General features: G+C 38.8%; 1 protein-coding gene across 5 annotated transcripts in view; it reads left to right on the forward strand.

Annotated features, from left to right (window-relative positions):
• Window positions 1-25,775, forward strand: part of ATP2B2 (ATPase plasma membrane Ca2+ transporting 2) — a 319,480-nt gene that overhangs the window by 175,626 nt on the left and 118,079 nt on the right. For all 5 annotated transcript variants that reach the window (XM_032447214.1, XM_032447210.1, XM_032447211.1 and 2 more), the window contains exon 4: window positions 4,968-5,450. In XM_032447214.1, coding sequence (XP_032303105.1) covers window positions 5,252-5,450 — 199 coding nt within the window. In that variant the 5' untranslated portion in view covers window positions 4,968-5,251. The remainder of the gene's footprint in view (window positions 1-4,967; window positions 5,451-25,775) is intronic.

A 25,775-nucleotide genomic window follows, 5' to 3' on the forward strand; every position in this document is an offset into this window, starting at 1 on the left:
TATTTACCAGTTTTCATAATGAACTTCAAGTTGCGTTAGGTTACATAGTGTTGAAGATAGGATATTTTCAGACAGCACTGAGAAGTTTAGTTTTTCCTCTCTTCATCTACACTTGGCTTGCTGGTTTTCAACAGAAATTTCACACTTGTGAAGGTGCCAACCTGCTTTTATTCAAACAGTGTTTTTCTTTCCTGCTGTGTCTTGTGCATTCCTGATAATTGAACTTCAAAATCACTGTTGGTTTTAAGCGTGATTTTGAGCATTAGTGCATTCAGGTGCTTTAGATTAGTTTCCTCGACTGTTTAGAGAGACGAGCATTTCTCCTGCTGTTCTGCAAAGATAATTTTCCCAAATAGATGAGCATTTTGTTTTTGATATCAGAGAAGAGCTCTTACATTTTATGAGGTGGTGGAACTGGACCACAACTGGATTTATTTCATCTGGAGACTTCTCTAGAGCATGGTATGGTTTTCTTTTCAGGTACTGTCATGGGTATTGAATGCCCTGCAGTATTCTTTCACCCTGTTGCTGGCCTTGTTCTACGCATGTGGCCCATGGGGGACAAACAAAACTAAAACAAAAAAACCCACTCAGCCCATTTTGTTGAGATTCCTGCGAGAAATCCCCTAATTCTGTTGTATCTTGGAATAAAATCTCTAATAGCGTGGATGCAGAGAAATCTTTTTGAAAACCTCTGTAAAATGTGATGCTTTCATCATTTTTTCCTCCCCCTTGCTTTGGGGAGTACTGTGTGTGTCCCAAAGGAGCAGTTGGCATCAAATCTACATCCAAATAACAATCCTAATGTGATGGCAACGTTACAAGCAGCAGGCACGGGACTGCTAATTCCCTTGGCTTAATTTGAGGGGAACCAGACCCATATACCCTCTTCCCAATTGCAGTATGAGTGAATAGCACCTCAGCTTAGCTGATCTCTGCCCTGGTTATTCCTCTGCCAGCCCATTAAGAAGTGATTACCTCTTTATCCTTCCTTCTGCAAGGGCAAGTAATTCCTTCATCATCAGATTTTGAGATCAGAGTCGATAGAATCTTAGATAATGATTTTGGAGAAAACAGTCAAATTATGGATATAGCCTGAGTTTTTGGATCTGTCGTAAATCCAGGTTTTGATCAAATGTTTAAGGATTGTGAAATACAGGTCTTGCAGTTCTGATCTGGTGAAACTGATGAGCTGGTTTGCTCTCTTACCACTGATTTTATGCTAATAAAAGTCCAGATTAAATCAGATATCAGAATACATGTGATGATATTTCTTATAAATCATTCTAATACACTCTGAAAATATTCACAAGCTTCCAAGATGAAACCTTTCCTGATTCAGGGAAAATCAAAGTATAGTTTTCCCAGCAGGGATATATCCAAATTGCTCCTGTTTTAATTGGCGTGCATTTCCTTTAAGCAGCTAGAAGATGAAAAATATTTGTCTTTGGCTCTACAGGAATGGGAGTCTCCTCCCCAAGATGCAGCCACCTGGTGGAGGAAGGGGGGGAAGCTGTAGTTTCTAGCACACTTGTACAATTTCCATGGCATACTGAAAAATAAAAAGCCTTATTGGGGTGTAGACTTGTATTTGGACTTTTTAAATGAGAAAAATGAGGGCAGTATTTTACTCAAGCTTTCCAGTCTGAAGTCTTTTGTTACTTGAAGTGCATCTTGTTGGGAAGGTATTTGTGTGTATACATGCATGTTTCCAAACCTTGATTCAGAAGCAAAAAGAAGTAACCGCCTGGCTTGCAGTGTGACTCTGTGTGTGAAATTAGTTTTTCAGTGACAGGAGGTAGGTTTATATGTCTTCTGCTGAACTTATCTGTGGAGGTTTGGATTCTCTGCAGATTGTTGTCATTGGGAATGGTGAGACCCCTCCAAACCACAAACAAAAGACCTTACCAAAGCCTGGTGTAGTGGTTGGATTTCTTGTAGTTTCATTTCCTGCAGATTTCTTGTAGAGTGTAGCATTTCACCCTCTTGGAGTCATTTAATCTGTTCTGCTGATGTAAGTTTTGTAGCCCAACTGATGGGGGATTATTGCCATATACCTACCTCAAGTTTTCTGTTTCTAAGCTTTTGTTAAAGGAATATTAACCACTTAGTGGCCATGTGGTTGTGTGTCAGTTGTGCTAACCTGGTACACCATCTGGCAGGGTTCCTGGGCTTTTCATAAAAGAGATTCAAGGGTCAAATGAAGCTGGCATATCTTGTTCCACAGGATTAGAGAAATGCATTATCAGTGAGTAATGTTAGTCATGCTTTGTGCTTCCTATATTTTACCATCTGCCTTTCAAAAATGTGAGATGGTGTTTCCCTGGTGTCACTGCATTAGGTGTATCGTGAAGAGCTTGAACTCTGGGGGATTTGTTTTCAGAGCACTGGAGGAAGCACAGCCTTCATATTTGTTGTTTATTGATCAATATTTAATTGGAGGTGAAATAAAAAATTAAGCAGGCAAATGCAAAATCAGCAAGCACATGCTAAAATGCGATATTGCTGTCTTGTTATGGCTGGCAAGTAACAAGTGGAATTCCTAGGAACGGAAACAAACATTAGTATACAGGGATGGCATAGTTGGTCTAAAGAAATGCTTTGCTTGAGAGAGGTGAACCCATCCCAAAGGAAAAAAATGTGCAGAAAACATGATTGATGCCAGGTTCAGTATCTTTACATCACTATCAAAACCACCAGGAGGATCATGTCAGAAAAAGGTAATTGTTGGTATTTTGCCTTGCTGTTGATTTTCGTATATTAGAGAAAGCTTTGCAAAAACTAACCCTAGCAGCTGTCTGTCAGCTGAATGGTAGATTGCTGTTGCTTTTTTTGGAGTGTTGTAGCTGGTTTAGGCACTGAGTGTTCAAGATCTTTAGGTGTACTCATCTCAGGAATAATTTTTCTTGCCCGCTGGAAATGAACAGCAGGCCATCATTTTAGTTGCTATGATTGATGCCTCTTCATAATATTTTTTTAGGCATCCTTTGCCGTGACCAAATCTTGGTTTGCTTTTTGGTGTAACTGTCAGCAACAGCTGACCATATTTGAAGCTGGGAAGGGTCTGAAATGATTTAAGAAGTGAGTGGTGGAGTGGTTATCATCAGCAGAAGCTGTGGTGATTCAGTGCCTCTTGGGATGAAGCCTGTTTTGCAGGACATCTGTGACTTCTGCTTCTTGCCATTTTTTCAAAATAATGCTACAGGCTGATGCTATTTCTGTTCAGAATAATGATCCATCCTGTTTATAAACAGATAACACGATAACGAAGGCCTTTTCTGCATGCTGAATGAAAGGAATTATCCTGAAATTAACTGTTCCTGTGACCACTGTCTGGCATACAAGCATGTAAGGCTTGTACGGATATATTCTTGGCAAATGAAAGCCCATTTTCATTGCTGGTCTCAGTTTCTCTTTAATGCTTGATGCAAGCCATGCTTTGTGCTGAAATTCTTTTCTTGAAAGGCAGTATGTAAAAACAGGGTTGGCACCAGAATGTCTGGCAATGAATAGGAAGGGTGGAAGAAGAGTATAGTGGTTGTCTGCCATTTTAAGTGTATCCTATAATATTGTTGGTTTTTTCTTTCTTTTCTCTCTCTCTCTCTCAAAATAAATAAATAAATAAAACTAAGGGAGTGTTGAGTAATCTGTTAATATCAGCACTGGTAGAGATTCAGATTGTCCTCCTGAGCAAGGTATATCAGACAGCTCCAGAGCAGATAACATCATTGGAAGCAAGGAGGAATTAATGAGTGCAGTGGGCTTGATCTTTCTCACATGCAGGGCAGCAGCAGTGCAGTTAGTTTGGTGGAAATACCAAGCCTATGAGTTCTGTTGTCTGTATGTGGGCAGGAGATTATATTTGATGCACAAATGTGACAATGGGGCTTGAAACACTTTGGAATCCTCTTTATGTGCACTCATATCCATGGTGCAGTGCTGTACCTAGAAGGTTGAGGCTGACACATCTGTATCAGAAGACTGCTGGGGCTATTTAAGGCCTTTTTCATCACAAGAGAATGACTCCAAGACCTATAGATTTAACAGTGTGCAGGCACTCATGCACTTGAGGCAAAAACGAAACCTTTAATCTCTGTTAAAACTCTGTGCCAAATATAATAGCTGCTTTCAGCAGTATTTAAACCAACTTCATTAGAATATGGGAAGGGGGAAGAGTTTAAAGGCTGATTTTAGCAAGTAATCAGCTGCCTCCCAGATGGTCCGAATGTGGCTTTCTCAACGTTACACATGGTAGAAACAAAAAAATGGAACCCTGTGCAAGTATAGCTGTGTGTGTGCATGTGGGATGCTAGCAGGCCTGTGGTTGTGCAGGCTGTGGGCAGTGTAGGGAAGGCAGCCCTCAGCTGCACCCCCCCCTGTGCTGCAGATCCAGTAGCTCACAATGCTGCACTTGAGTGTTCTCTCACTTTCCTGGGGTAGGTTTGCTTGCACAGCAGGTGAAGCTGTAAGATGTAATGTATGTGGGTATATTCTGAATTTCTAATTTCTTCAGCCTTATCCCATTGTACAAACTAATGGTTTAACTATTTTTTGTTACTTTGCTGTCTTTAAGATTGCTTGTGCACTGGTCAGCTGAATGACTGCAGTGGCTGTATGAACCAGCACACATAGTGGAGGCACATCTAGTGTGCTGGGCTAAGCACTTGTTCATTAATATTTATGAGCCATCTCATTTGGCAATTGCTCCTGGGACTTGATTAAAGTATGCAACAATGCTATTGGTGCTTTCACTGTAGAGAGGTTTACCTAAGAGCTAGAGGTATCCTTGTTGTCCATGCTAGCTTTGGCCACCTGCAGCATTTCACAGGACATCTGTGCGGCGTTTCTCTGTAGCTGTTCTTAAATGACTAATCGAATTGAAATGATAGAAAGAATGAATTTGAATTCATCCTTGTGAAGCATCGTTGCTCACCCTTGTGATGAGTGCTTTCTATTTGTTCCCAAAGGTCCACAGGAAGAAATGACCATGTAGATTCTACAGCCTGGGTGCTGCATAATGGGAAATGGTGAATGGAGTGGAGCTGGTCTGCAGCCTTGAAAGCAGCCATTCTGTGGACCACTAGGCGGTCAGGGGCACCTAGCACACCAGAGGCATTCTCCACGTCGCTCACTGGACACATGCTGGATTGTTTTTAATCCTAGGCTGGAATTCGAGACTCGTCTCCTTCAGTTTTTAAACAATTTTAAGCTTCTATCAACTATAACAAGTGGAGCAATATAATCAGTAACCATGGGTGACATGACAAATAGTGATTTTTATTCCAAGAACCAAAGAAATGAGGCCAACCATGCAGGAGAATTTGGGTGCACCCTGCAAGAACTGCGCTCCCTCATGGAACTCCGAGGAACAGAAGCAGTGGTAAAAATTAAAGAGACATATGGGGAAACGGAGGGGCTCTGCAGGCATCTGAAGACATCACCAACAGAAGGTAAGCAATTTTTCCTTCAGTTGAATCAGGAGACTTTGCATAAATTCTCTCCAGAGAGTACGAGAAGTTTTATTCTAAACCTGTGATTCTTATGGTGCTGTCATTTGTCCCTAACAGCAATAAAACAAAAGAGATCTTTTCAGGGAAAGAAGAGGAAAACAGACACTCATTTGTCCAGCTAAGGAATAAAAGGTGCTGCTTATTCAAACCTAAATCAGCACCTGTTCTGTGGCATTATGATGATAACAGACTTTAACATAGATACCTCGGGAGGGCGTAAGAAGATGCAGACTATTTGCAATAGTGTTTCTAGGTATTTACACATCTTGGGAATACAAAGTTAACTTTTGAGATGTGTTATGTTCCTTTTTAGATCAATACATATTATATTTTCTGGTTACTAATCATGACCCCACATTAAAATTATACCACAGATAATTTTAATAATTACCAACACATAAATGCGTTGATGTTCTTGTTGTTTGGGCTGCTTTTGTATTTATGGTTATGCTCCTTAATTTTTTTTGTTTAATGATGCCATTCATAACTTCTCAATATCTATTCTTCTAAGTGCCTCTGGAATTTTCTACCTGGTCAGCAATCCTTTGTCTGGTTTTCAGCACCATCATCAAATTTTCATCTCCAAAGATATTAACGCTTTTGGAAGTTATACAGTCTTTCCATCTATGAATCTTGTCTTGTAGTCACAGTGTTCATCTTAAGTTTTCCCTTTCAACAAGATAGAAATGTTAGCTTTGCTTCTTCCTCTTCTCTTAAAAATTCCTCATTTAGTTATTTCCTCTGTTTCAGTGCTTGAAAGTCTTGATTTATTGGTGTTATCACAAACATGTAAATTGTGTAATTTATAATATCACATTATGTGATACTGCAAGTTGAGGAGTCCCAAAGGAGCAGCTATCAATACCTGCTCTTCAAGTAAATTTTTCATGACTCTACCCTTGATCTTATACAATCTCAGAATTTTTAGAGCTTAGAAAGTGAAGCCGTGAATAGGGCTTTTTCAGAAAGGAATTATTAAATGAATTTTGTATTTAAGTGAGGAATGGAACTGTGATAGCGCTTCAGCATTCATGAGCTGTCCTGTATTCTAGGATAATTAGTGACAAGTGGAACCTTTTTGTACATAATCTTTCACTTGCTCCAAATATCTTGTCTTACACAGAGATCACTCCTTTTGGGGGTATGGGGGATGGTGAGGTAAGAAAATGGGTGCGTGTCACCTGCCTCCTGAGATATCCAGATATCCATCAGTTTTTCAGACAGGGGTCTAAGGGTTGTTGCACACCAGATAATCGACTCCTCAGGGAACATGTACCATCCATCTGGAGAATTCCAGACAGAAGTGCAGAATCCCTGTTTTAACATAACAGAATAAAGATTGATTTAAATATGTAACTCTTGGGATTTGGCACATTCAATATTCCTCAGTGGATTGTAGAACACCAAAGATGAAGTCTCAGTTTGGGTGAGCCAAGAGCACTTCAGTGACTTCGGTAAAGTTCTGCCAACTTGTTCTAGTGCTACCAGGTCAATGTGAACTTCAAAGGAAATGTTAATTGCATTATCTGTTCAATTTGTGACATCAGGGAAACTTAATTCCTCATATTGGAACAGAGTGTGTGGATCCAACTAGTGTGGCATGCTGACTCCAGCAGTAATCTATATCCGATACTTCAGATAAGGTAACTTTCCTCTGAGCCTTACGTATGCTTCATCACTTGTGCATTAGGGAAAAACATTTCCAGCTTCAAATGACAATCAGCATAGCCTTGGAATCATGAAGATTCTGCTGGGTTTTAATTGTAAATTAGACGATGGAGTAAAAGTTCCCAGCCACACTAAGCGTTGGTCTTATTTTTATTTTCCATGGAAAAAATACTTTGTAAGAGAGAGTGTCTGTGAAACGTTCTGTTGAACATGTAAATTTTCATTTGAGAGAGAAGGATCTATAAGAATTCAATTAAAAAAAAGCCTGTAGAGGCTTATGTCAAGCGTTTGTTTAGACTCCATAGCCATGTTCTTGTATCTAAGTACGTAAATGTGAGAATGCCATGATACAGTGCAGAGGATATTCTTGAAGAAATGACTATTCTCAGAGGAAGGAAACAAAATAAGTTCTTGTATGCAAGGGGAATTTTAACATCAAATAGGCACAGGTTACTGATAAATTATTGATGTAAGTAATAGATGCTCCCATAGAGTTGGTTTCATTTATTTATGTATTTGGGGGGCATGAGGAGCAAGCCTTGGATTCCCCAAGGAATGTTGTTATGCAATCCCATACCTTGCCACAATGCTTGCAAATCACTTCTGCAACCACCCACCCTCCTTTTTCTTTGGGAGAACAGAGTGGGAGGATGAAGCATATTTAATTCAGCTCCCACTGTTTTTGTTGTTATAGTTTGGAGTGCTGTGGATTTTTATGAGAAAATACAGAATAAGCATTACTGCAGAGCGCTGCTGCTTCTTTTAACAAACCCCAGTTCTTGCTGAACAAATGCCCTGGGTGAATATGAATGAAACTGCAAAAAGGACTTGTGTTGAATTTGGTTTTCCTGGTTTTGTAAGCTCTTTCAGAATGTATTTTCAAAAAGCCTGAAGCATGGCTTTAGTAGCTACTGAACAGAAGGGAACAACGTCATGGAAGCAGCCACCTTCCAATTTGGTCTAGTCTGAATTTATTGGCTTACTCGATATTTATGAAATAAAAAGTAGCGATTAGCCCAGTGATTTATTCAGGGATTAATTTTCCATGTTAGTATTTGGTGTGCCACCTATGAATTGTTAGAATCATTCACTTATACTGGATATGCCTTTTTGGGGCTTCGTTTTGTAGGCCTTGATCTTCTCAAGGTAAGACATTCTGCGTCAGTTCAGTGTTAGGCTGCTGTGGAGGTACTTAGCAGTGTTTTCTGAACTCACACATGAATTCAGTTAATATTAAAAGTCTGAATTTTGAGTCTGCTCTGCATTGAATGAATTCATAACATTACGGATTACAAGGCTTCCGTCTTTAAATTTTCTTTGATCTGTTTTCTAAGTATAGATACAGTGCGGGTCTCAGCTCTCAGTTATGCCTAAGGGATTTCCAGCATTAAAATGATTTTATTATAATGAAAAGCTACTGATGCTCCAAGAAGCAATCTTCTCAAAACCAATGGAAATCTGTTGTATGAAAAAATACAACTATACGTCTCCTTGAGTTTTCTTTTAAAATATTTATGTTTAGATTAGTTTCACTTTTGTTATTCTAATAGTACAGAAAATGAAGTTGATCCAGATGTCTGCCTTTTTTCAACACAATGTTAAATCCTCCATTGGGTGGAGCTGGGATGGCCATTGCGTGATTTTCTGTGCTGAGTCTCTGAGGCCCACTTGAGCATTAGTGATACCTTATAAAGAATGGCTAGTAAAATGGGATGAATTTGTTGGATGAATACCAAATAAGTAAGACTGGAATGTATTATTTTCCCAAATGAACTCTAACTGCTCTTTACCTGCAAATTTTTATAATGTGCACCAGTTTACATTAAGTTACTCAACTACATTGCCTTCATATTACAAAAATATTCCATGTAAGGATATGTCTGTGAATTAACTTCCACGATTTCTTTCTTGGCACTTGGATGTGGTAATTCCTAATATGCATGAAATGTGAAGCTATGCATAATGATGTTTTTCTTATTATTTTTAGTAAAGAAAAGCCTTTTACCTGGGTAATATTTGCTCTTATCTGTCCTGAAACAGAAATTCCAAAACTGTTACATATTGGTACCACGTTACAGCAGTGCAGAAGCTGGTTTTTCTGCATTAAGTGCATAGCAGGGAGATGAAGTTTCTAGAGGTGGTCTGGTGTAGTGTGAGAGCATTTCAGTTGTGAGCCTACTGTTAACGTGACAAATGCAAGTTGATTGTTTAGAAATATTTTTTACTGTAATTCTCTTATGGTACTGTAAAAAGGTCTCTTGGCAAGAGAAAGTATCAATGAACTGCTAAATGATATTTTTAGTGTAGAGGTTGACTTTTTATTGCCATAACAGTCCTTATTCAAGGTAGATGTATTTGTTTCTCTGTCATGTTTGTTATATAGGAAAAACAGTCCTAGTACCAATTAAGCCAACTGTAGTTGCATACAGCATGCTGCAGTCGGAGAGTTCTGCTTTGGCATGCAGTATGTAATGTGCCACTTAAAGTTGTAATACTTGGCCTTAGTGGGCTTAGAGTTGGCTCTCGCATCTCTGTGCTTCAGTGGATATCCCAGCACAGTAGGACAGGAGAGCTCTGCTTTGAGAGTTTCTGCTCTATGCCCCTGGGACCCATGCAGGCCCTGGGGCTGGATGAACTGGTTCTGTGCATTGGACGCTCCTGCTGTAAGCAGTATCTTATACATCTATAAAATAGTATCTACATGCTTAATGGCTTGAAAGAAGTGCATGAGGCATTCTTGGCAACTGCTATTATTTTCCTTATCTCATATTTCCATTGTTTGTGTAATGGAACAGCAAACATTCTTTCAAAGGTTACCCAAACATAAACATCTCAAATGAAAGGCTTAGATTTTTCTAAGTGATAAGTACATTTTCATTGCTTGTTTTGTTTCTGGTTTTTGGCATGCTGTGCCACTTGCTGATTTACTTTGGCTTTGTTCATTTACTTTTAGAAAACTAGAGGAATATTGCATGATGCATTTTCCCCATGAAGCTTTTAACATAAATACAAGCTAGTTTACCTGCTCCTTTGAGATTCCTAAATGCTTTGCAAAAAGCTTCTCTGTGTGAAACTGCATTGCTTTAAAGTAACTTTAGGAAAGGAAGAAAGCAGGTGAATGTATTCTACCTGCTATATTAAGCATCATCAGAGTTTTTTCAGGGGCTGGTTCTTATTTGTTTGTGTGGTTACCCAAGAGATCATCCATTTGCTGATGGTCTTACTTTGCTGGGTGTAACACTAAGAAAGAAGGCTACTTTGATCCAAGCCAAATCCCTTCCCCTTTAAGATAGTGCACTAAACATATGCAGGTTGCAGACTGCAGGCATATATTCTGCTGTTGCACCTCAGATGAGCTGAATATTAAATAGGTGCAAAATTTTGTACTGGTCTAAAAGTTTCTACATGATAATTAGCTCAATTGCAATAATGGTATGGTGCAAGTCTAAAGCAAGTCTGGCCAAGGATGGTTATTGTAGGGTAGTGTTTTCCCTGATGTGTTGTGCTGTGGGTTTCTCCTTGATGTACCTACAGTGATTTGATACAGCATGTAATTCCCATACTACAGAATAACGAGCAGTGGAAAGTTGCTGTTATGTGGTGCAGTTGATAAATGTGTAGCCTCCTTCTTTGAAACAGAGGTCTGAGCTCAATGGCGTAACTAGTTCGTTTATTGCATGGGAAGAGTTGAGGCCAGGTCTTTTAACTTAATAGCAATGGGACCCATAATGATGGGGGAAATAATATTTAGATTTTATAAACTTTGACAATTACGTCAGTTGTTGAGATTGCAAAGTAGGATTACGTTAGCAGTACTCCCTCACAAAAAGGCAATTACTCCTTTGCTTGGAGGATCAAAGAGGTATTTTGTTTTGTATGCCTGCACGTGCAACAAAGCGACCTCTGTGCTGGGCTTATTGGTAGAAGTAAAGAAGTCCTAAAGAGAGGAGGGAAGTGGGAGCTGCTGCTGACCTGTGTTGTAGCCTTTCCTTAGAAAGTGTCTGTGTTCCCTGTGCAGCCTGCGTAACAGTATTGCCAAGGAAAAAAATCATGTGTAATGAATACCTCACTTCTATTGTATTGCAGGGCTTTGAAATCTATAAATATATAGCAAGTGTCAGCCTTGAGAGAGAGCTGATTTATCTTCATTTTGTTCTTGATTTGAGAAAGCTGCAGGAAGAAAGCAAAGTCCATTATGCCAAATGAATAATCCAATCGATGCAGCCAGTTTGCCCTTGATGAAATTAAGGTTTGTCTTTGCAGTACATCAGAGAGTTACTAAAGGCATTTTTATTTTTTTTTTGCCTTATTTTGTAAGTGTCCTATGAAAGCAAACAGTTGGTGTGTAGTGCTTTTGTCCTTTTGTTGCCCTGCTAGAGAGATGAGCACAGCCCTTAAGCACTTGTCTCAACTAATGCTTAGAGAGGTGCAGAAAGTGCTCCCTTTATAATGCTACCTAAAAATGTAAAGACAACACACTTACCTGCGTCTCCATTAAGCATTCTCAAACCTTTTGCAAGGCATCATTGTTAGCAGCAGTGCTGCTTCCAGCTGAGCTAAAGGAATTGGAAAACTTTGCTTCTGAATTCGTTGTGGAGATCGTGTGTTGGCTGGGCAGGTGACAACCAATGCTGCTCCTTGTAATCCTTGACATTTTCTTAGCATTTCATTCCTATATTTTCATGAAAGAGGACTTAGTTATGTCCGAATAGTGGACAAAGAAATTTGGATAAAATATGTAAAAGTTTTATTACCGGGGCAGTGGCTTTCATTAAGCAAGTCCAAGTTCAGTAGCTGTGCCAGTGGAAGTAGCATGGCTGGATGACTGGTCATTTTTCTTTTGATGATAACTGGTATGAACAGACTTGGGATAAGAATAGCATGTCAGATGCAGTAATGATTTCCTGTCTCCCTTTTGCAATTGCTGCTTAGCCTTCAAATCTAGACTGATCAGATTTACTATTCCCATCTGTTTTCCAAGAGGTCTTTCGGAAGAAAAGGATGATCTGGTTTAATGTGCCTCTTATTTATAAAGGTAGGGGAAAATAAAGCCAAAGGGACTTTTGGCAGTCACCTAAGTGTGCTTCCAATGCAAATAAATCTGTGTTTTCTCAATATTTTTTTTTTTTTTTTTTAAACTGATACAGTCACTATTTCTGACTTGTCTTTTTTTTTTTTATTTTCTCCCTAAATATTTATGGAAATTATTTCTACCAGCTTCCAGTCATTTTTTTCCCCCCACATGTCTGTAGGTGTTCTAGAAAACATGCTTGCAGTTGCAGATCCAGTAAAGGCAAAGGAAACTTTTCCAGTCCATCTTGGGAAGTTGATCGTCAGCTCTGACATAAAACCGTTTTCACAGACAATGAATGACATGGTCAGACATAGCTCACAGCATGGTTTAATAACTTTCTTTTTAACTTATAAAGCAACAAAAATTCCTTTCTGTGTGCTATTAGGAATCTCATTCCTTGTCCTCGCCTCAAGGCAAGTAAAACAATGCATTACAGACTCCTATCCTTATTACCAATCCAGAATTTGGCAATCTAACCATGGATTATATTAAATACAGATTATTTCTGTTGTATAATGGAAATAGCTGGGTGTTTGTAGCTGCTATTTCTGTAACAATAACTTTAACTAGCCCTTGTTTCCTCTCAGCTTTCATAGAGAATTCCTTAGGGACAGCAGATCGTCTTTTCCCATGTGGATTATGAGCGGAATCATTGCAATAACTCGCATAAGAGTAAATAACCTTAGCTTCCGTAGGCTGTGCTATTTTCTTGATCATTCCTTTTGCACTGTATGTTCTTCTCCTCACACTACTTCTCCAAAGGCATTGCATTTTTGGTATTAGGGCAGCTTGAATGTAGGCCTGTAAGGCATGGAACAACTGAGAAGATGAGTAGTAAGAAGAGAGTTAAACCAAACTTTTAGAACTGTTCAAAGGCTGCCATGATTCTTCTATTTTTCTGATTAGGATCAGAGATTAGGGAAGATAGAGGATGGCCCATCTCTTTACAGGTGAGCTGGAAAAGGAGAGCTTGTCTTTGAAGTCGATGCAAGGGCATGAGAGAAGAGAGTTAATATCATTCAACACGTTAAATTTGCTTGACTTTGGCTACATATGATGGTGCAGCTCCTATGATGCTACAGATTGAATACTTTTTGTCCAGGATCTGTTAGCATTAGTGTAGTAAGACAGATTTCTGGTGATATTCCAAGTACTGGAATTGCAAAAGTTGAAGTGTAACTATTAAATTACTTTCTTAACACTTGGGATAATTTATTTTGGATACTCAGTTGATTCTTACTTAAGCTTAATGCACTTCTTCACAGTTTTCCCAGCAGTTTGACTCATTGCCTTATTCTGGATCACTGTGAGTTCATCTGTGCTTGCCTTGCTTCGTGTTGCATCCCCTTCTTCTAGTATAAGATTTTGAAGAATAATGGGGTTGCTGTTTATTTTTAACACATCACTTTTTAAAAGTGTTACAAAAAATAACAAAAAACACTTGACTAGAGAGTTGTACATTGCATCATCCCTCTTCTTTGCCAAGAAGGTTCATGCCAGTCGCATGGTTTCACAAGGTCAGTCAGCCACCTTGATGTTTGTAGTGTTGTAGTACTGCAGCCAAACTGTGTGCCTCTCCTTGAACTCAATGTCTGCAGTTGACTTCTATCCCATGAAAACATCCAGATGTCTGTCTTGGTTTAAAAAAAACAAATTATAATAATAAAATCCTGTTAGCATAATTGATTTAAAAGGTTCTAATGCTGCTCAGATTCCTCACTGCTGTTTTAATTCTCATTTTCCATGTGCACTATGTTTAGGTTTTGCTTAAAGAAAAATCTCAAAAAACTTAAACCACTACATCCCTGCTTGTTCCAAAAATTTGGAGTGCAGCTGAAACCTGCACAGGTATAAAGATGTGCTTGCATTCCTGACTTTGTATGCATCTTATGTGATGACAGTGGAGCTCTTGCTTCCTGCACTTTCCTTTGTTCTATTGTTTTCTCAAGCCAGTGAGTAGTGCAGGTGCGAGGGTGGTCTGACAGCACTGACCCCATCTCCTGTGTTGATGACGTAGATGTGAAACTAAGTGAAGAACAGGTGCTTAGCCCAGAGTGCAGAACAATTACTTTTCAGACTTAAAAATAACATGCTGAAAGGAAGCAAAGAGCTAAATTATCAGTGAGTGTGGATGCATCAAACGTGTTACGTGAGTGCTGTGGCTGTCCCTACAAAGGTATATTTCTTGCTTTAGGTGCTGGCCTTGTCAGTCTCTACTTCTTCTAAGATTTAGGTGCTGGAGGGCTCCACAAATAAATTCTTGAAATTTATGGGAGAGCTAAGGAGAATGATTTTAAATTTTACTAGGGTTTTGTTACCAAGGATGTTGATGAGATTAAATTACACCTTCTACCTGTATTTTCTCCTGATAAACATGAAAACTCATCTGCAACATTCCATGAAGTAAAAACCTTAACCCAAAATTGCAGAAGTGAACTGTGATCCAGACACATCATGCACAGCTGTGTCAAAAGGCACAGTCACACAGTGTGTGACCCGAGCAATAGCAGAAGGGCCAGAGTCTTCTCAAAAAGTCTTTGAGTTGAGGAGTTCTCTCTGCTGTTGTGTCTGTCATGCATCTTGACAGATCCTTATTATCAAAGGAATAAAACCAGTTTTAGCTGAGTAGGTGATGGGCTGTGCAGAGATGAGATCTGTTTCCTTCAGTGAGTTGTTCCTACAGGATAGCCTTGGTCTAATGCTCTAGCATAGCTGAAATCACTTACATGTGAAATATCAGGTGGCTGAAGTCATTAAGCTGCTTTATTGACTATGTTAAAATGACCTCTAGGTAGAGGACAAGGAATATACCCAATTCTTCGACATACATGTGCATTATTGCTCCAAAATACTGTGCACAAACTGGAATAATTGCGTACAGATTGTTAAATAAATGTCTTGGAAGATTCAAGATCTTGGCCTTGAACCCTAAAGAGTGTGTTTGATCAAAGGTCTGCAGGGTTGGAAATGATTTAAAAGTGACTCTCTAAGATAGCTAAGTGCTTCAGCATCACCAATATGCAGTGACTTTTAAGGTGAAATCAGATTGTTTCCCCCCCAAAAGGAGATGTTATTTTTAATTCCTGATGTTAATCCTGTCTAACAGAGATATCAGTGTGGAATATTTTGCCGTGAGATGCTGGCAGTGCATTCTGCTGTCCCACTTTTCCGGAGGTATTGATGCTGACATTAACGCTGCTGCAGCTGGCAGCTTAAAATTACAGAGCAAATATGCTGCTGCTTGCTGTGCGGTGGCAATCAATTGCATTTCCAGTCTGTAAACAACCCCTTGTGTCTCCTGCTCTGCTCTTCTCTCCTATGCCCCTTCCCGAGCTCAGCCCATGCTCTAAAGGCCATCTCACCTTGCTATGTGGATATGAAATGTTCCTCCAGGGTGATGCCAGCCATGCTCTCAGCAGTTGCTCACAGCCACTGTTTGCTGTGTGAGGGAGTTTGCTGGCATCCTTCCCTGAAGAATCAGAGGGAGTGCTTTTGCAAGCCTATCATCTTTTTTATTCATCTTTTTTATTCTTCTTTTTTCTTTTCCTCTAGTCATGTTGATGTGGTGGCAGCAAAGTGAGTTTTAAATGATTTTAAGTGAATATTTAAAATTAATGTCCCAAATCTAGGATGCAATTTCCTCAAATTTTTTGATTGGGTCACCCTTCTGTCATGAGTTTGTGAGACCTCCCTTCTTTCCTTAGCTATTCTGCTTTGAGCAGTTTAACTTGTGTTTTTTCCAGCACTGTCACTTAAAAGTCCTGAATTTTATTTGAGTGACCTCTAAAGTCCTCTTAGATGTCTTGCAGTTGAGGTAAATGTCTTGCTTGAGGTTGCCTTGGTAATAAGAAGAACTTCTGCTAGGTCCTTTTTATTTGAGAGGCAGAAGGAAGGGAACAGACAGGCTTAAGTGAGGGGTAGGACTCTGTATAAAAGGGATGTAAGTGGGCACTGGGAGCTGGAGGAAGCTGTCCCAAAGGCTCACATCTGAGCTCTCAGCTGTTAGGAATACGGGATGTGTGGCAGAGGGAGGACTGTTTGGTTCAGCACACCTGCCAGGAGGTAACTGTAGCCTAGCAGATTGCAAGTCACAAGGGTAATGAATTTTCTCATATGTATGTAATATCTGGAAGACATTTATCTGTATTATTAATCAGCTCTGTTTTCTTGTGGCATTCAAAAATTGTATGCATAGGTATGAGTAGTTGGTGAAGGAAGTTTTGCCCTGGTAATGTAATATACTTGCAGCCAATCTGAAACAATTAATGCTGAAGTTGTATTCTCTCACTGTTTACACCAAACGGTTCTTTGCTAAAGTTTCTTCACCTGCTTCCTTCATCCATTGGCTATGCTCATCTTTGGTCATTTTCCTGATACACGTTCCTTTCACTGCTCGTTTGCCTTTTGTTCTATATCTGGCATTTATATTTCAGTGCTGCCTGACAGTCTTTGTCAAAGGTCTCATCTTTAGATTTGATTTTGATAATCATCCTAACAGGCCAAGGTAGTTTCTCTTATTAGCAGGGATACCTCCTCAACCCAAAGACTTGTTCAAAAGACTGTGCCTTCAGATCTTGATCAGGTCATATGTTGTATATGGTGCTAGTTGAACATGGGCCTTTTGGTAGAACTGTGCGGTCTTTATCTGCTTGTTTTGCCCTCAAGAATGGTTTGATTATGGCTGTATTAAATATACAGTTTTGGATTTAGATCTAATGTTGTTATTAGCAGCAAATTACCTCAGTATGACTAAATAATTATAACTGAGATATTAATTAAAGTTGATGTTGTTGAACTAGGTGCACAGAATGAGTAACTCAATGGCATTCTGTAAATGTTACCCACCAGCTTTCTGTTGGAATTGTTTTAGGGCTAACATCTATTGTCAGACTTGGCTTGTGGCTTAAAAAGCAGCCCAATGAATTATACAGTGAATTACATATCATTTGAAATTATAACAATATTTATTTCCAAATCTTTGGAGGGAAAACAACACGTTGAACACTTCTGTGTGTTTTCACTGCATTGGATAATTCATGTTAAACTCAACAGGCTGAAGCTGTTTTCAGCTGTTTTTTTTTTTTTTGTTAAGTTCAGTCTCCTGATTTCAGCATTTTTTTTTACCAAAGTCAGTGGAAAATTCTGTTTCCTCCTTAAGCAAGATAACTTGAATTTTGAATTTCAAGCACATCACAAGAATATTAAATACTTTATAGCACTGATTATTATTAATTTAACATTCAATGTATTTATGGCAAAGTCTTTTTCACTGATAAAGCTCTATAATATAGTTAAAATTAATGGATTATGGTGCTTTGAGACCTTAGTCTTTTCTAAGAATCTATCTACTCCAAGAAATCAAGATGTAATTATTTTAAAAGAAAAATAATGAGTTGTCAGAAGTCTTTAATATCATGGTCATTGCTGGTTTTGATAAGGAAAGACTGAAGTAGATAAGGTATAATGATATGACCAGATATTCACACTTTAATTTAAAATATCTATATTTATAGTCAATGCTTGTCTTACTGAAGGCACTTCTTGAAAAGTGCTCAAGATAATTTTGGTTTTGGGAACTAGGAGGAACTCTGGAATAACATTTTATAGAAGCTTAATTAATTGTACTGGGTTCAGTGTGTAACACAAAGTAAGCCAAACAGGGTTTGTACTAGTCAACAGAGACTCAGTTAATGAGTTCTTTGCAAATCAAAGTTTGTAGTGAGAGCTTTGCTTCTGCCTGAGCATCAGAGTTCATACTTTCACATTCACTGTCCAATATAAAAAACAAATAGTACAAAGTCCTCAACAATTAGCATAAAATTTAAACGAAATTTAATATTGTTTGAATAGACTGTATGCAAAAATGCTGTGGTCTTCACCAGAGTAGAAGTTTTATCATTAATAAAGACAAGGAAAATAGAGAAGGAGGTGCTAGGAAATGGGAGTAGGTCAGCACTCTCTAGAATGTCACTGATCTCAGGATTCAAACGCTTTTCTGTTCAGCACGTATAGCATGTGTTGGCAATAGGAAAGACTACATAATGGTCTAGCATTGAAATGCTAGGCTCTGTACAAAGTAACCTTACCAATTTTTCTGACAACTCAAAGACTGTGGTTTATTCAATAATCCAACAGCTCATTAAAGGGAGTTGGCAAGGAAAGCTAATTAATAAGCATGCTCATGTCTTTTCAGAGGTGAACACCTGATGCTCCATTTGATATTGAGTCAGTATGTGTAAGTAAGGTGAGCTGGCAGGCAACATTAATTAATACATTCATTCTGTTTATCAAAAGCTAAAGTCTTATTATATAGCTCATACTGAACTGGGAGATGTTCAGTAGGAAAAGCAATGGCAGATCTAACACTGTACCAGTTTTTGTTCCTCAGTGGGTATTATTTTACAGTGAGTAAAAGGAGCCCAGTACTTGTAAAGAGTCCTCTGTTTGAATGATCTTATCTTCAGTAAGTTTAAATAATATAGGCAAAATCATGTTCTTGGCTTATCACTTAAGACGAGGTTGAATTCCCAGATGCGGAGTATTAAGCACTTGGAGCTAACTGCTATCAACATTACACTATCGAGGTCCTTTATAGTCTGTAGGACTTCCTGGAACAAAATACAACCCATTAATAAATTCTTTTCTTAAAAGTGAACATTATGTCCCAGAATTTATTTGGATAAATATGTTGTGTGACAGGGCTATGTCTAAGGTGACAGTGGCTCATTAAGGAGAAGCAGAAGTTCACTATTCCAGGGGGATTCATTCATCAAGAGGATGAAACATGCCTAGATCTTTATGTATAACTGTATTTTTAACATCAAGATATTACTCGAAGTTATTGAGTGAGAGTTTGCTTGCTTGGATCTACTTTTCATCTGGGAATCTATTGCAATTTACTGCTCAAGTCTGCTGTTCATTCTCATCCTTCTGGGCAGCATGCTCAGTGCTTCACTCTAATCCTTCTGGGAAGAGGGGGAAATATAGACATTTGAGTCCAGATCAACTCTTATTCAACAATCTGACCTTTCTATAGACCTGAATCAGCAGCTGCTTAATGTTAACTTGACAACACCTGAAAAGCTGACTACTTTCAGTTATTGTAATGAAGGTGTCCTAAAAGGCCAGGTTATCTAAATAAAGAACTGAGTGCTAGGCTAGCAACTAATGGAAATTTTACCAAAAAGTATTTCTGACAAGGAAAAAGGATTTTCCCCAGTGTCACATATTTGTAGTTATGTGTGCTCTACTCAGTATAACTTAATATCCTATCAATCATTCTTAAAAAATTGTTTCTGACTTGTAGTTTAATTTCTGGTGACTCAGAATTAATATGTTGTGGTTTTTTTGTTTGTTTGTTTGGTTTTTTTTTTTCAGTTCAGATGTGCATAAATGTTCAAGTTCAGCGAAAATGTTATCTTTCACTCTACTTCTATAAATACTGATAATCATAGAATCATATCATAGAGGCATAGAATGACCTGGATTGGAAAGGAGCACGCTGCTCATCCAGTTCCAACCCCCTGCTGTGTGCAGGTTCACCAACCACCAGACCAGGCTGCTCAGAGCCACATCCATTCTGGCCTTGAATGCCTGCAGGGATGGGGCATCCATGACATCCTTGAGCATCCTGTTCCAGTGCATCGCCACCCTCTGGGTGAAAAACTTCCTCCTAATACCTAACCTAAACCTGTCTCAGTTTAAAACCATTCCCCCTTGACCTATCAATACCCACCCTTGTAAACAGCCCTTCCCCTCCTATTTATATTCTCCTTTCAAGTATTGGAAGACCACAGTGAAGTCTCCCTGCAGTGTTCCCTTCTCCAAGCTAAACAAGCCCAGTTCCCTCAACCTTTCCTCATAGGAGAGATGCTCCAGCCCTCTGATCATCTTAATGCCTCTCCTCTGGACCAGCTGCAAGAGCTCCATGTCCTTCCTGTACTGGGGGCTCCAGGCCTGGGTGCAGTGCTATTAAATTTCTCTAGGTGAAGATGTTATATGTGTCATAATAATGTGTTGAAATACTTAAGATTCCTGGGGGCTTCTGGGAGCCAAAATTGAAAATCAAATGTTATTGAATTAAATATTTTATATTCTATTAGAATACATACATATTTAAAGGGTAGAGTAACCTATAGAAGGTGTCCTGTTCTACCGTTTCCAGTGAACTAGAAACCTCAATGTTATTTTATGTTGTTGTACAAGGAGGAAGAAGGTGAAACTCAGGAAGGAAAGGCAAGACTTGCAGACTAATTTCTGCAGTGTGACACATGGACAACCACTCTTCTCAGGGGTATGGGTTCTTTAGGAGCCCGTACTAACAAAACCAACTGAATTGTTTGAAGGAATTGTCTGCATACACACAAACCTGCTTAGACAAATACAGATTTAATTTTAACTCTCATCAATGTTCAGTACTAGGAACAAGTTTGGTTTTGAATACTGCAGCCTAAGATAGCTAAGTGTGCTTCAAATAGTGGAAGTATTGGCCTAATTTTCTCAGGTGGTACTTGTGCTTTGTGAGTTTCGTCTTCTTTATGGACACATAGAATGCAACTATTTATTTATTTTTTTTTTACTGTAGCTGTTGCATTTTTGCAATGCAGGTTCTTTGAACATGGTTCTGACAGAGCTTTGTGCTTGTGGAAATATTGGAGATATTCCTGCCATCCAAAAATTGCTGAGAGGAGCTAGAACAAGAATTGGAAATTTTATAACCAACAGTAAAACAAAACCTGAAACAGCTGTAAATTGTAAGAATTCAGCTTGCATCTGGGAACATCCTAGGATGAGCTGTAAGATGACTGGCAGGCCAAGGCAGCATTCAAACAGTTAATTACAAAGTTCTGGGACAAAGATGTGGAACTATGGTGAATTTGAGTCAGTGGAGTTATCACCAAACTTAATGAAGCCTTAGACAACTAAAACAAAATAGACATATACATATTTGTACCTGTAGCATAATACAGAGATCACTGATTGAGTTCTGTGTCCCTCCAGCATATACTGGAAGCAGAGGTGTTTCTGGATGAGATCATGAAAAATAGTTGTATTGTGTAATGGCTGCACGAACAGACGCTTGTTTCTAGCAAGGGAAGAAGCAAAGAATCCCTAAGTAGCAGGTCAGAGATTAGCATGAGGGTTATGGTTTGTACAGTATGCCAGCAAGTGAAGGTTGACTGGGGTCTGTATTGTATGCGAACCTGCATTTGCAACTGGATCAAAACATCACTTTCAGTGTTAAGAATAATTCTGAATGTGAGCCATGAATTGGGTCATGTTTGAGTTTGAGCTCTGAGGCTTCTGAGTTTTCCATATTGGAATTTCTAGGCTCTGGCTAACATGTATCACAATGATATAAATTCTGAGATGTGATCTTTTGGGAAAGGTTGAGTAAAGGTTATTTGAATGCTTGATGGATGAGAGCTGTCCTGTGCTACTGAGTAACTTTGGTTGCTGTCTAACACATCTTTATGTGCTCTTTTATTGACCTGAAAAATGAAAGTTCAGCTCATTTACAAAATCTGTAGCAGTCCACATGCAATTAATCTACTCCAAATTTCAGAGCAACTTTGAATTATTTCAAATTCACAAATAGGTGTGAGTTCAACTAGGGGTAGCCTTTGGCCTCGCTGTGTGGGAACAAGTGAAAAGATACATACCGACCCTGCTTTATGTCATACAAAAAAGGGCACTGTCTGCTGTTTTTGAGACCAGATTTACTGTCACACGGTCTCAACAGGGACAGGGGCAGTTGAGCTGGTAACATCTGTGAAATTTAACTTCAAGCGTAGGCCCTTGGAAATATGTTTTTTTTTTTTGAGCCCCACCAGCTGATCTAATGTGTTGTATCTGAGAACACTTCAAAGGAAAAATGATCAAATTATATATCTGCATGACCATATGGTGCTGGTTTCCAAGAAATTGTCATTTTTCCTCACTGCTTCTACAGGGAATAATAAAGTGTTGGAAAACTTTGGGCTTTCATAGATGCTAAATGTTTCAATGCACAGACTCTATAGTGTGGTGGTTAGGAATTATTCTCGAGAGTCTTTGCTGGAAGCATCTTATATTTTGACTATTTTGTGTAGACTGTATTAAAAGTGATTTTTCATCTCTTTCTAAACAAAATGGGGTTTTACTTCCTCCTATATTCCAATTATCTGTGTAATCTCTGTGCATTCTAAATTATGGATTTTTGAAGGGAGTGCTGCTGAGTTTTAGGAGCTGTACATTTAAATACATGGCAGCCATCAGCTGCCTCTGGTCTGCTTTACATTGTGCTTTATGCCAAAGTATATCTGAAAACTTTGACTTGAATACACCTGGGTAAGCTGCAGTAATATTCTGGAAGAAGAGAGAAATTGTGGTGGTTTTTTTTGCTCATTTGTTTTTTTTTTTATAGTCTTATCAGAATATCCATGTATTGCAGTTCCTTGTAAGGTGTCTGATATAACAGGTATTGCTCTTAAATCAGATGCTTAATAGCTGAATAGTAAAATATTTTTCTTACAGTTCAAGGTTGTCTGTGGATGGTTTGGGCATGTTTTGTTGATTGAACAGTGACTGAATTTCATTCCTCAGTGTTTGTTTTGGGGTGATCAGAATTTTAAGTAGTTTATGTATAAATTAATATATTATTCATAGGTTAAGCTTATGTTGGATTGCAGGGAAATGGCAACAGAAATGTCGTCTGCATTTACTTATTGAAGACGTTTATCTGTTAGCTATAGGAAATGCAAATGTTGCATTCACACAAATTATCAAGTTGTTCAGTAATAAAAGACAAACTGGTTTCTCAGTTTACTGCAATATACAGAAGTAGATGTGAGCAGTCTTATAGGATTGGAAATGAGCAGAGAATACAGCCTATGTAGATTGTTATGAAGTGTGTAGTTGTGGAAGGCATGATTTTGGAAGTTCTTTTTAGGATTCAGAGTAGGCTTATAGAAGAATTAATCCCATGTAGCTTTGAAAATGTAGTTTTTGGATATCAAGGTATTTTGAAATGAAAGCTTTCTTGTCCCACTGGTGTGTTGGGAGTGGAGATTTTATATCAATATCTGAAGAATTGAAGAATTTGTTTTAGAGTATTAAGAAATGTTGATGTCTTTCGGACAAAATGCATTATTCCAGTGTTTGAGAAACGCCCGGAAATCTTGAATTCCTGAATAGATATTACAGTTAGTCTTTTAAATGGTCAAAATTGTAAGTAAGCTGTGGTATGTACAAGAAAGACAAAAATTTTTCCATACTGCTGTTGTAGTTACCAACAACTTCATCTATTATTGCCAGAGTCAGATGGGAGTTCTGTTCCTGTTCTTGTCATAGACTTTGCTCCAGAAGATTTAATTCTGAACACGTGTGCGAGGCTGTTCTTAAGTCTGATGAATCATGTAATGGTTTACTGCTTAGTTCTGTGGTGTATTCCCCAAATCCTGCTTTTAAAGGAGACATCCAATGCTCCAATAGTGCGGTATATTTGCAGGTAGCCTGTGATCTGGCTCTCTTCTGTTAACTGCTGAAATGTCAATTCAAAAGTATGGTCTAAAATAATTGAAAATTTCAGTTGTTATCTTGAATTATGGGAATTCGAAACTATGAGAGATTGTTACTGAGTATATATTGCAAATCTTGAGTCAGAGAAGTAATTTTTCAGGCTTTTTTAAATCCAGGATGGTATCAGTTTTGTTTCCATTTAGCACTTTCCATTATTTGTTTACAGTAAAGTATAACCTTCAGCACAATTAGTGAGAGTTTAAGGCCAAAACTGGTACAGCTGAGATCTGTTCTTCATAATGTGAAGTATTTAAGGTAGGCATGCGGCCTTAGCCCTTTTATCTAGCACAAGCCCTTCAAAACTCCTCAGAATAGCAGAAATACTTGAGCAATTTGACTTTGAATTTGTTGTTGTCCTGCACTGCTACATACCTGAGCTGGTTAAGGGCTCAGGTCTACTTTGTGGTGCACTCTTCCTGCAGGAAACAGATGTGCTTGAAAGCATTTGACGAGTGGAATAAAGGCACCAAGCATCTTCACAAAGGAAGCAGGAAATTATCTGTTTCTACTACAGTCTTCATCCAAAATAGCTCTTTATTGATGCGTTAAGTGTAACAGAAGAGTTTAGAGTAGTTTCAGATGTTAAATGAACAACACAAATGCAGAGTCCCAAAAAAGAAACAGCAAAGTCCAGATCAGCACAGAAAAGTCCTGCCCGAGACTCTGAAACAGCTGTGGGGAGAGACTGGCACACACAGAGCACTGAGCTGCTGTCAGAGCTCTGGCCCATCAATGTGAAGGGATAAATGTGTCACAGTTGGACCTCAGAGGCAGGGCTGGTTGTTGCAGGGGGGAACTGAACATTGGAAAATGGTTAAGAGGATATTTTTTTTCTTACAGTTCTCTTGATAATTACATGGAAAAGGAGATATCTGTGCAGTTGGGCATGATTTTAAAATGGTGCTTCAGCTGGCTATATGTAGCTGTTAAGGTGTTTTCTGCAGTAGCTGTAGGGGAATGGAGAAGAGCAGTACTAATTCATTATCTGTAAAGCTTACCAAAGAGGAGAAGGTAGATGCTGGGTAGAAGGAGAAGGTAGAGATGAAGATGAAGGTAGAGGAGAGTAAAGGTTATATGCATCTCCCTTTTAGCAGCATCTGTTATTGTTTGGCAATACTGCGATGCTCTGTAAATGATGCATTGTTCATTGGATTTAGCATATGCAAAGCTCTTCTGGACATCTCTGAACTCTATTCCTCCTCCTCTCTGCTCTTCAGAAGGATTTTCAGGGCACAGTACACAACCTATTTTATGGGTCTTTTCTGCCATTGTTTAGCTCTCTAGTGGCAGCATCCTGAGTATTGATACAATTGTAATTCAAGAAACATAAACACCCACCTCTCCTGGAAGCAACAACAAAAAACTACAAAATGATACTGAAAAACCAGCACCCCCAATAACAACAACAAAACAATAGCCCAGATAGAGAGGAACAAAATCTGACTTGCAAAATTGAAACTGGTAGCTGCCATTGCTTGGCCCGACAGCCTTTTAGCTTACACCCTATAGGACATACCCAGCCACCCTGGGAGTCAAGTCAAATGTCAAAATGTCATCTTAACTCCTTACCAGTTTTCTTCTGGGCTGAAATAAGAGGGCAAAAAGGCAAGAAACAACCAACCAACAAAACACTCAAACAACAACTGTGCCTCAGGACAATACTTGCCTAGTGTCAGGTGTTAACAGTTAACTGGTGAAAGAATATTGGAGTACCTAGAAATCATGCTATATTTAGAATTCATTCTGTGCAGTGGCAAGGTCAGTGCCTCATTCCCTGTTGCTCTGTGTGCAGAATGCAGAAGTACCGGGTTTCTGACTATTGGTCACAGCTTGAATGTATTCCAAGGGCTTGGTAACTCAGTTCTAATTGCCGGGGAAGGATGAAGGGCCTGGTAAGCTGAGCTGGTTTAGTGAATAGGGAAGAGACGCTATGTGTAGAGTGAGTGGTTATTTACAAAGTCTCT

Source organism: Coturnix japonica, chromosome 12, assembly GCF_001577835.2.
Source record: "Coturnix japonica isolate 7356 chromosome 12, Coturnix japonica 2.1, whole genome shotgun sequence".
Taxonomy (NCBI): domain Eukaryota; kingdom Metazoa; phylum Chordata; class Aves; order Galliformes; family Phasianidae; genus Coturnix; species Coturnix japonica.